The sequence below is a fragment of the Salmo salar genome, chromosome ssa09 (assembly GCF_905237065.1).
Source record: "Salmo salar chromosome ssa09, Ssal_v3.1, whole genome shotgun sequence".
Classification (NCBI taxonomy): Eukaryota; Metazoa; Chordata; class Actinopteri; order Salmoniformes; family Salmonidae; genus Salmo; species Salmo salar.
This window is the reverse complement of record NC_059450.1, coordinates 102,677,920-102,690,315: the sequence shown is the minus strand read 5'-3', so window position 1 is coordinate 102,690,315 and position 12,396 is coordinate 102,677,920. Positions and strand designations below refer to the sequence as shown.

The window sequence follows — 12,396 nt, the reverse complement described above, 5'->3', positions numbered from 1 at the left end:
TAGGTTTCTTCCTAGGTTTTTGGCCTTTCTAGGGAGTTTTTCCTAGGGAGTTTTTCCTAGCCACCGTGCTTCTTTCACAGGCATTGCTTGCTGTTTGGGGTTTTAGGCTGGTTTCTGTACAGCACTTTGAGATATCAGCTGATGTACGAAGGGCTATATAAATAAATTTGATTTGAATTTGATTCAGTCAAGGGGTTTGAAAAAATCTACTATCCATGATGATTGATTCACCTGATTGATTGTTGATATACTTAGAAAGTTTATGTAAATGTAACAATATTTAACAGTAAGTCAGGGCTAAACTGCAGCATTTGGGGCCCAGGGGCCTTTTTTTTTGGAAAACTGATTTTTTTTTTGTAATTGGAGGGGAGACCGCTAACTTTGTGCATTTCAACACATTTTGTGTAGAAGAAATGTGCCGTTTTATAATGCTATTCTACACATTTTGTGTGTAATGAGGCTATGAGAAAATGTAGCAATTTTAAAGCTCATTTCCAGCCATTCTACACTTTTTGCCATGGTTCAGAGAAAAAAGTGTGCTGTTTTATAGCTCATCTCATGCTATTGTTCACATTTTGCCATGAGGCTAAGAGAAAATGTATCAGTTTTAAAACTAATTTCCTGCCATTCTACACATTTTGCCATGAGGCTAAGAGAGAATGTTGAGCTTTTAAAGCACATTTTCTGCAATTCTACACATTTTGCTATCATACCTCCTGGGGGCCCACAACATTTCGGTAATCCCACCCTGCAGTAAGTAATATTACTTTATCACAATTCCATGTAGCCTATGAACCAGCTTTCATCCTCGACCTAGGTTCCTGGAGTGCCGCAGGATTTTGTCCCAACTATACACCACACCAGACCAACTGAGCTAATTGATCAGTTCAGTGATGGCCTAATATTCAACACACCTGGTCTTCCAGGTTGGTTAAATCAAAAACATGAAGAGCCTGTGTAACCGATGTGAAATGGCTAGTTCGTTAGCGGTGGTGCGCGCTAATGGCGTTTCAATCAGTGACGTCACTCGCTCTGAGACCGCGGCTTTTGTGGCGCGATGGGTAACGATGCTTCGTGGGTCTCAGTTGTTGATGTGTCCCTGGTTCGAGCCCAGGTTGGGGCGAAGAGAGGGACGGAAACTACACTGTTACACCTGCAGCACTCCAGGACCAGGGTTGCCTAACCCTGACATAGAGAAGGATAGAGGCCTCTAGTGGCCAAAAGGTTGTACTAGCATGGGCAGCGCCATTGAGGGCTTCTAACGTAGTCAACTGGGTGAGACTTCCAACATCATTAGCTGATCCCTCCGGGTGACCCTGTTGGAGTCATGTCCAACCGGGTTATCAGGAGGGATCAGCCTATTGTGAAGAAGAAACTACTTTAAAATGGAGATAGCATGGGCAGCGCCATTGAGGCTGTCACAGACGCTATAATGGCACAGATACAAAGATGAGTCCTCTATCTATCTCTATGGCCTAGGTTTACTAAAACTTTTTGGAGGTGGCAACGCTGCCATCTACCTACAAGATTGTACCTGGCTCTTCCTTCCTTCAGCCACGATATACACTGGAGCGCGCGTTCGCGTGCCACATCCTTTAGTGAAATGACACAATTTCGCTTCGCTATGCTGTTTCTGATAGAAACGCGGTAGATTGGAACCCATAGATAGGACGAGGAACTATACACATATTTGATGAACTGGAAAGGCTGGCCATTTTTTGTCGAGGGAGGTAAGAAACATTTTAAGTTAACCCAGTGCATGTTGAGATGAGGCTATTTTGAAAACAAATTGCTTTGTCAGCCCGTAGCATTGTTAGCTGCTGCCTGCCACACTGTCAACTGGGTTAGCCGCTAAACTAAGCCAGCTAACGTTAGCTCACAAGCTGATGGCAGTACAGAAAGCTAACTAATTACAGTTGGCTGGCTGGCTAGCTAGCTGGCAAGCAAACGTTTAGTGCTAGCCTGCTGATGTTAGGTAACGTTAGTTATCCAACGCAAAACTATGTAATTACGGGTGGTTATAGTTTCAGCCACGTTTAAATTTGATTGGCTTATTGGCTAACTTGCTTCCGGTGTTCAAGCGTTTTGTAGCCATATGTGTTCCTCGCTGGGTAGCTAGCCGGCTAACTGTAGCTAGCTATGCTTCAAATTTGTTTGATATAGATAATCACAATATCAACAAAGCCCCTCTGAACCATTTCTGTATTGTTGTCTATCCAGGTGTCAATTGGATTCTGAATCGTGACCCCGTCTCGTCTAACTTGAATTTTCTATGGCCGCCCCAGCCATGCAACAGCCCAGTTTCCTTCTGGTTAGTTGTATTGTGTTGCTTCTCGTCATGAGCAACGTGTGAACTTCTTGTTGCCTACATGAACTTGTCATGAGCCAAGTAATTGTCACATAATAGCTAGCGTAGTACCGTGGCAGCAGTAACTGTTGTCAGCAGTAATGATGTTGTCTTTTCTTTACAGGCCAACCTGAAAATTGACTCGACCACCAAGCCTTTTCTCCAGTGTTGCCAGGAACTGGTGAAGGTCATTGATGACTACCCTGTGAAGGTACAGTTTGTCTGTATAAACCAGTGTTGTTTATACAGACGGGGGGCAGTGGAGGAAGAGCATGTTTGTCAATAGGTCAGATCATCAATATCCAACTATGTCAATGTTTAGTCAGTCAGCGTGTCAGCTTTGTGCCTGAACCTGGTTCAACTCAACCATGTTACCTAATCACATTCATCCTCAGTTAATATCTCTCTCTGCAGGAGCTGCACCTGATCTTCCCCTGGCTGGTAGAGAGTGTTTTTGGCAGTCTGGATGGCATCATCGTGGGCTGGAACTTGCGATTTCTGCAGGCATGCAGCAATCAGTACAACATCGTCATGGACTTTCTCAATCCTAGGTATTCTGTCATCCTATGTCTGTCTTTATGTTCCTATGTCTTTCTGTCCACTGTCTACCTTTATGATGTTTAATTTTAGAAAAGCAGTAATTTACTGACTTAATTATGATCTCATGTGATTTTTCAGTGGTCCAATGATGAAGCTTGTGTACAAGCTTCAAGCAGAGGACTACAAATATGAAATACCAGTCAGCTTTCTGCCTGTAAGTTGCATCTCTTTTTTTTGATACATAGCAAAGTCTTCCACAACTTATTTTTTACACTAACCACTTTTATTTATTTTTTTCTCCCCCCCGCTCTTGCAGGGTCCTGTAAAGGTGTCCATACAGGAAGGCGTCCTCCCAGATTGCCCACTTTTAAACAACAAGCTGCATTTTCCTCTGTCTGGTCTGCAGACACTCAGCCTGGCACTTAGTATCCTTACCGCCCAAACTCACTCGGCCCTCGCTTTCTCAAAAACATTGTTGACAATGTATGTTTGTGATTTAGTATATTTTATAGTCTGGTCGTATGTCCTTAACCCTCTTCAGATCCCTTTGAATATTACATGTTTATGTTTGCCTCCAGTCTCATCACACCAAAGGTAACAATGCTCAACTGTCATTATAACAATATCTTATTTTGTGATGCATGAATCAGACTATTATTTGACCTCACACAAGTGTGTTGATGTTGTGTTCTCAGAACTACTCTCTAGGACCGCATGTGAGCAGCTTGGATAGTGCATACTTTGTGCTAGTGGACACCTACCTCAAGTATTTCCTCCCTACAGAGGGCAGTGTTCCCCCCCTCTCCATTCACCTACAAAAGAGGCTCTGTGTCTCCACCTGCTCCCAGGTACTCTACAGTGGGGATAGAACTCCAAAGTCAGATGTGACTGAGAGCACTAACAGGGTTGTGATCCGTCTGGTGATAACATTTGAAGGATGCTACCTGAACTTGTCAAATAAGAGCAAATACTTTCTTATTCCTTTGCCTCCTTTTAGTTTCTCTTTCCTTCCTAATGCTAGGAAACTCAGTGCGCACTGTCATGTCTTTGGTGTCCAGGGCTTCCAGTGTGCCTTTTGCAGGGTATGGCACCCACAGCACCAGCCTCCTTAAGCGCCACATATCCCATCAGCCCTCAGTCACTGCTGACCCTGCAGCCCAGGAGATCTGGAGGTCAGAGGCATTACTACAGGTGAGCCTCCTTCATCCTTTGTCAGCCATGAATGGATTTGGTGTGACTGTCAGTCAGGTGTTTAGGGAATTGGGAATAAAACGTGTGTGTGTGTGTTATCCCCAGGTGTTTGTGGAGATGTGGCTGCATCACTACTCCCTGGAGATGTACCAGAAGCTGCAGTCCCCCCAGGTGAAGGTAAGAGCATGTCACACATGGCCCTTCCCACTACCAGTCTCAACCCCTTCACCTGCACTGCAGCACCGCACGGCTGACTGGCTGATCACTATTGCCCCCCCCCTCACTTGAACCACAGCAGGGCTCACCCCATCGAGTACCATGATTGGCCTTCCTCCACCCCCACTGACATTTGCCTCATGGTGATCTGCATCAAATCAGCCTGTCCCCTGGCTTTCACAACTGGGACACAAAACGGGTCCCACTGTACTCTTTTTAACTAGAGGGGAATATTTATATCTGAATAAGATGTGCACTCTCACCTGGGCTATAGAAATGTGATTTGTAGCCATCTCCTTTTTCACTGCATAGGTATACTGTGTATTATTGTATTTCTTTCCCGAATGCATCTTTGAGGGTAACTGGAAAATCAGACGGGGAGGTCTGGCTTTAGTTTGTCTTGACTATCCTTATTTGCATAGATTATGCAACATGAATACTATCAAAATGATCAAAGTTCAATGTGAAACCAATCAAAGGGCATGGGATCAGGCATTTCTAATTTTACCTGAAAGGCAGGCTTTTTGTTTTGAGGATTTTCTTTTGTTGCTGAATTATTGGCATATGGGCAACTGCAGTGCAAATTAACTGCACTGATTTTTGCATGTGTATCTGGTAGTAGTGCTTTTGCTTCTGTCAGACCTGTGCATGGTGTCTGTGGCTCCATTCACTGTTTCAGTACCCTTCTGTTGTTTATTTGGCTGTTGGGCTGCTCAGCTGGTTGTCATCTCTACATCAGTTCAATATAATCTAGCCAACACTTTTTCATTATTCATACACCTCTCAAATCCCCAAAGGCGTACAAGCCATATTCTTCCCATCCCTGCTATCACCTAGTAGCCTAGTACGTATACCATCTTCTGTTAGAATGTATAGTTAAAGTATGTGGTCCTCCATAGTGTAAGAGATGCAGTACTCCCTCTCCCCTCTTAAAAAATTTTTAAAAAAAACTGCCGGTCATGGCCATTGGACCGAAACAATCCTTTAACCTTTGAACTGTTTTTCCCAAAAACCTCTAACAAATGTTTTTAACCATGTTTTGTGTCCCTCATTGTAGAGATGAATGGTTTTATCCCTCCTGTGTTTGGTGTGAAAGGGATACTACATCACTCTAGCTGCCATAGCATTGTGTTCATGTGGTCAATATATTTCTGTTTGTCTTTATCCTTTGTTGTTTCTACTTGTTTTCTCCTATTTTTGGTCTTCACCCCTTTTTCTTTGTGGATGCACCCCTTCCTTTCTATTCTCATGTTCACCTCCCTCTTCTCTCTCTCCTATTTCCCCCACTGTAATGTTGTTTTCCTCCTCTTCCTCCCCTGGTTGTGATGGCTCGTACAGCTGGCGCTGCTGCAGTATCGCCTCAGTATGTCCAGCATGCTGTGCCAACCCCTGACCCCTCCTGGCTCTGGGACCCTCGACACGTACCAAGTACTTTTCCCTTTTCATTCAATCCCACTAGGCTTGCTGGAGGTAAACCTAGGCCCTGAAGACAGAGTAGCGTTAAGGTTAGGACAGGAAGGTCAAGGGTACTTCTCTTCAAGAAAGCATTTGAATGCTGTTACAGTGCATTCTATAAAACCAACTGCCTGAACGCAACCAGTCAAAGACCTATCCTTGGATGGGCCCCATTTTGACAGCACATCATTTTGACATGTCAGACCATCTCACAGTAGAATATGGCCCATAGAGAAATATCCTTGAAAGGAGAATTTGAAGAGATCGACATTTTAATTTGTGCGTGTGTGCACGCACCCTTTTTTTCATTTAAAGCATGTCTTGCTATGTTACTATGTGGTTAATGTGTGTACCATTTTGTCTTTCTCATTTCATTTTTCCGTTCTGCGCAAACAATACTACAGTATTCAAAACATCATCAACCACATTGCCCTAAATCAATAAATTCATCATCAAATTGTCTACCTCATTCTAAGAATAATGGGCCTGAATCTCAATTTAAAGTATGTGCCTGTTTCTGAGCTAGACACATTGAATGCCTTTTCCAGATAGGCTTTTTCAACAGCAGGGTCATTTGAGAAACAGTACCAGGAATAGGGGTTATGTTCCAAGCCTGCTGTGTGATTGGTTATTGTTATCCGAGGACCTTCTTATGATTGGCTGCTGTCCCTGTGGATTTGTGTATGACTGGCTTCTGTTTCAGGAGCCATTCACCCCGACAGAGGAGCACGTTCTGGTGGTTCGTCTCCTAGTGAAGCACCTCCATGCCTTCTCCTGCAGCCTGAAACCTGAGCAGGTCTCCTCCTCAGCTCACTCCCACACCAGCCCTCTGGAGGAGTTGAAGAGGTGAGCTGAGCAGTGAGCACCACCAGGGTCAGACATTAGGGTCGACATTCTCTCAAACTTTACTGTAACTTTAAATGGTCTGGATCTAGTTTGGCCTATAATTCACTATGGCCCTGTCGTTGGTCTGTCTCTAGGGTGGTGGTCCATCGTTTTGTTCAGCAGAAGCTATATGTGTTCCTCCAGCACTGCTTTGGTCACTGGCCTTTAGATGCCTCCTTCAGAGTGGTAGGTATCACAGCTCAATCCTCAACCTTCTCAGCTTGGGTGAGGTGTTGGTGTCAATCACAACCTCTCATTGGGTCCAACCAATACAACTCACCACCTCTATAATGGAGATAAGAGCACACAAACATTTTTATCTCTAAAGCACCACTGTATCTCTACGTTTAGGTGTTGGAGACGTGGCTTAGCTACATCCAGCCATGGAGGTACACAGGAGAGAAGACCAATCCTCAGACAGACCAGAACAAAGGTGTACCTGAGAAATGGTGAGTTATTTGTTGGATCACCAGATGGGTCAGGCTGAATAAATGTGTTTGCAGTGCTTCCTTCCTTCAAGTCTTTGACTCTGAGGTACTGACAAGGAATTGGCTGTTTGTCTTATTGCTTCCTCAAATTTTTATATTTGTCTTCCTAACCAGTTTTTCTCAACAAAAAATTCAGGAGCTTGTTTGTTCAGGAGAACCTGCTGATGTACACCAAGCTCTTTCAGGGCTTCCTAAACAGGGTGGTACGCACAGACCTGGTCAACGTCAAAAATGCACTAATGGTCTTCAGGGTGGCCAAAGTCTTCGCTCAGCCAAACCTATCAGAGATGATTCAGAAAGGTAAGGACAAAAACAGTCACCCAGCCTTATAATACTTGTGTGATGTATATGCACTAATAGTAATGTAATGGTCCAGCTACAGCAGTCTGAGCTGTCACTGCCCTGTCCTAATGTAATTCTCCTGTCCTTCCACTTCCTGTCCCTCCCCAGGAGAGCAGCTGTTTCTGGAGCCGGAGCATGTCCTCCACCACCGGCAGCACCGGTGCTTCCTCTCGCCGGGCCACGGTGGCAGCTTTTTATCGGCCCGGCAGCCTGTGGTGACAGACAGGGTGTTCAGGGTGAAGAGCCACGTGTATGGTCTGGAGGGCCAGGACTGTCAGTATAAACAGATGTTCGGCACGGAGCTGAGGGGCACGGTGAGTGGAGCAGAGGGGACCATACTAGAGATCGAGTGAATTTCAATTCCAGATAGTTTGCAAATCCCAGTTCTGAAATTGAGCCCAACTTTGGGAGAAAAGATCTGAGATTTCTAAGCACGCCACTAGTGAGCTAACATTAGCCACCAGCTATCAGCATAATCTGTGTGGATTTGATTGAATTAGCTTGGCTTACTCTTCGCTGAGCGAATATTTATTTTATTTTTTAAATCTTTTTTTTATATATTTATTTGTATTTTTAGATTTTTTTTAAACAGCAATGTCTTATTTTTCCGCTTTTAAACAACTAATTGACCAACGTCAGTTAAATTATTTGAATTCCATTTCCTTTTTTTATTTTTCTGTGAGCTCAATGAGCACATTGCACAGTTTCTCTAGAGATCAATCAGATCCAGCCTGAACTGTGTGACGTAGGAGTTGTACTTTCAAACAGGCCAATATTCTACATAGTTTTGTGCATTAAAACATGGTAATTAACTACAATGACCATAATCCAATGTGCATCTACTTGTCCAGTCTGTTTCTTTTATGCCTGCTATGGAAGAGACAAAGAATGTGCGATTGTAAGGCGATCTAGAGTGCAGCTGTTTCGTCGAGGTATCTCTACCTGAAAATACATGATCTAAGTGATTGATAGTTGGTATTCAGCAGTCATAAAAGTATACCTTATTTACTTTGAAGAAGTACAAAATAGTGATTTGTCAGACAGCATAGGCAGCAGCTCTATAGAGATGACTTGGAATTAAATAATAAAGTCATCAAAAAAATGTAATACACCTGAAAAAGTTGAGTAATGTGAATAAATGATGGTTAAGTGATGAGCAGTAATGGTCAGTCACTACCATCATGGGACTTTTAATTGTTTTATTATGTGTTACAGCATTCAACCCAAATTATCTAAATTGAAAACCAAGATATATTTTTTTTAAATAATCTAACTGAACTGACTTCAAAAAGCACTAATCACTCAGCACTATTTACTGTTCACTAATTGTATTAGTTAACTAGTCTCAGTGTGGTAAAATGGAAGGTTGGGGGGGTATTATATTGATATGACAAGTATCAATATGCTAGTCGGCTGTACCTGCAACGAAACTTCAGTATTTCTCCTCTATAGCTCGAGCCAACATGTTTTCAGCACTTTCATTTCCATGACTGCTCAAAACCAATTTTTATTATGGCCGTCTTGTCCCTCTGTAGCAGACATGAGTGTACAAAACATTAGGAACATGCTTTTTCCATTACCGACTGACCAGGTGAAAGTTATGATCCCTTATTGATGTCACTTGTTAAATCCACTTCAGTGTCGATGAAAGGGAGGAGACAGGCTAAAGAACCATTATTTTTTTGAAGCGTTGAGACAATTGAGAAATGGATTCTGTGTGCCATTCAAAGGGTGAATGGCCAAGAAAATAATTTAAGTGCCTTTGAACAGGGTATGGTGGCAGGCACACTGGTTTGAGTGTCAAGAACTGCAACGCTGCTGGATTTTTCAAGCTCAACATTTTCCCGTGTGTATCAAGAATGGTCCACTGCCCAAAGGAAATCCAGCCAACTTGACCCAATTGTGGGAAGCATTGAAGTCAACATGGGCCAGCATCCTTGTGGAACGCTTTTGACACCTTGTAAAGTCAATGTCTCGACGAACTGAGGCTGATCAGAGGACAAAAGGGGGTGCAACACAGTATTAGGAAGGTGGTCCTAGTGTTTTGTATAGTGCGCAATATATTTGGAACATCGAATCACAATAAAATTGCAGTATCAAATCGCAATACATATCGTATCTGCACCTAAGTATCAAGATAGTATCATGAGGTCCCTGAAAATTCCCAGTGCTAGTAAAATGTGCTAGCTACATTCTGCGAGATTAGATCTCTCTGTGCTGCACTCTGTGTTGCTGTTGCTTGCTGACTGTCTTGGTAAGACTACGTTCTTGTTTATCACAAGACCCAACCGTCTAGGCCTGCCCTTTTGTCTTAGATGGACCAAATATAAACGTTGTCATCCTCCTTTGGTGTAGGTCTTGAAGCTCATTCAGATCATCGACCAGGCGAGGCAGACCGCCAAGAAGATATCAGATCAGTCAGCTGAGGTGGCGGCCAACAACTCCTTCATGTCCTGGTTTGGAATGGGCTCCCCTGACCTCAACTACACCTTCAATGGAGGAGAGGTGGATGACACCGGGGCGTGTGTTAAGACCCATGAGTTTCTGGAGAGGTCTCTGGACTACCTCTGTCAGATATTTCGGGTAGGTTTACACATCACTTTTCCTGAATATTTAGCATGAGCTAATGCAGACTTAATTCCTCAACTCATGCTATGTTTTGTCATCTACAGCTGAATGCAGGACAACTGTCTCAGCTGATGGCTACCCTAGGCTCTGGTCAGGACGATGGGAACTCCAAGCAGCTACCAGACTGTGTTCAAGGGCAGAAAGGACTCATCCTCACAGACCTGGGCCGGATGCAGGTCAGACTACTTATTCAACTTTAATAACCAAACCCCAACATCACATATCATAAGGGATATATGCATCTCACACACTGTTAAATATGTGATGTTTTTGCAGGTCATCAATGGACTGCGTAGATTTGAGATAGAGTACCAAGGGGACCCGGAGCTTCAGCCCATCAGGAGCTATGAGAACGCCATCCTGGTCAGACTGTTCTTCAAGATCTCATCTCTGGTGAATGAGAGGGTATGTGACATGGCAATTCTTTGCGATTTGCAAAACTGATACCCTGAACCTGTAATTTCTATTTGACTGTGAGACCTCAGCAGTGCTGTTAAGTATCATGATCTATTCTGAAATATGTACATCTGTTGTATACACCCAAAAGATGAACTAAGAGAATATGGGTTTTCATAGAAGTCAGAGTTCTGTCTGTTTTGGCCTGTCATAATTGTTGCCTCTCTCCCATCCAAAGTTCGGAGGTCACATGGATGCTCTGTGCTCGCGGCCGGACTTCCTGGGCCAGTTGGGACGGCACTACCTGGCCAGCCCCGAGGCCGTGGCGGATGGCAGGCGCAGGAGCCCAGAGACGCGAGTAACAGCGGAGAGGATCCGACGGCCACGGCTAAGCCTGCGCATGCTGGCGAGCTACAGAACCCTGCTGATGCTTTTACTGCTCTACCTGTTTGGGGCACTGTTCTCATTCGGCCCCATGTCCAGCACACTACTCATCCTTACAGGAGGCTTTCTCTACGGACTCTTAAGTTGCCCTGTTTGGAGATAAACTCAAGTCCCAGTAGCAGGAGAATGAAATGGCTTTTTTTTTGCCACTTGCCTTCATGCTTGGCCACCTATTGTGATAAATGTTGTTCTTTTTTAATCTTGTAAATAAATGCAAGCGCATTGCTGTTTGGATGTCGTTATGCTAAATATAAATATTTTTTTAAGCTGTTTTACTGGTTGATATGTAAAGGAAAGTTCGGTTTAAAATTCTAACAAGATATTGAATCTTTGTCACTTGAGCAATGACAGGATGGTGGTGATTATTGTCAAACTACAAGATTTACAGGTGTAATAAAGACTTGCACTAGTATTCTTACCTCAATGGGAAAGGAAAATGTAGGTTTCTGGCAAAAATAGACATACCTGAACGTATTTATTTTTCATGAGCTGGCCATAAACAATTACAGTTAATGTTGCATAGTTTTAGGACGGTCTAGAATTGACCTTTTCTTGTAAAAAAAATAGTTATAAATTGCTGAGGTGTCCTCACTTTAGGACACAAGCACAAATAATATTAACATTATTTGTACTTGAAATACCAAATACAATATCAGCATGTTAACTGTAAAATCGCCTAAATGCACTATCAATTTAGGAGTCTACAATCTCACCATGCTCAACCTGCTCGCAGTGCTAGAGGCATCACTACAGACCCGGGTTCGATCCTGGGCTGTATCACAACCGGCCGTGGACTGGAGTCCCATAGGGCGGCACACAATTGGCCCTGTGTCGTCTAGGTTAGGGGAGGGTTTGGCCGGGGGCTTTACAAGTAGGCCATCATTGTAAATAAGAATTAGTTCTTAACTGACTTACCTAGTTAAAAAACTTTAATGTTTTATGATAGAGTGGCGACCTGTCATTCAGGGCAGATGAGCCCATCTTGTTCAGAAAAATAATTATTGTTTTTTTATATTATTTTGGCATTAATGTGTCACATATCAGTTTGCAAACCAATGTAAAAAAATATATATATATATACATTACCGTTCAAAAGTTCTAGTTTCACCTACAAATATTCCATGGAAACATACATGAAATGAGTTGCAAAATGATAGAAAATATAGTCAAGATGTTGACAAGGTTATAAATGATATTTCAATTAAATAATAGTGTCCTTCAAACTTTGCTTTCGTCAAAGAATCCTCCATTTGCAGCAATTACAGCCTTGCAGACATTTAGCATTCTAGTTGTCAATTTGTTGAGGTAATCTGAAGAGATTTCACCCCATGCTTCCTGAAGCACCTCCCACAAATTGGATTGACTTGATGGGCACTTCTTATGTACCATACGGTCAAGCTATTCCCACAGCAGGGTTGAGATCCGGTGACTGTGATGGTGACTGTGCTGGCCACTCCATTATAG

At 43.2% G+C, this 12,396-nt stretch overlaps 1 protein-coding gene across 1 annotated transcript; it reads left to right on the top strand.

Moving 5' to 3' along the window:
- The first annotated feature begins 1,516 nt into the window (after positions 1–1,516).
- On the top strand, positions 1,517–11,170 carry nsma3 (Sphingomyelin phosphodiesterase 4). The gene is given in 21 exon segments (NM_001140437.1): positions 1,517–1,730; positions 2,221–2,311; positions 2,472–2,558; positions 2,762–2,898; positions 3,026–3,101; positions 3,204–3,312; positions 3,429–3,481; positions 3,583–3,687; positions 3,689–3,735; positions 3,946–4,078; positions 4,184–4,249; positions 5,633–5,722; positions 6,453–6,595; positions 6,730–6,820; positions 6,986–7,083; positions 7,259–7,422; positions 7,573–7,778; positions 9,820–10,047; positions 10,137–10,268; positions 10,369–10,497; positions 10,727–11,170. Coding segments are annotated over 20 exon segments (2,442 nt in total). The 5' UTR covers positions 1,517–1,730; positions 2,221–2,272; the 3' UTR covers positions 11,036–11,170.
- The last annotated feature ends 1,226 nt before the right edge of the window (positions 11,171–12,396 follow it).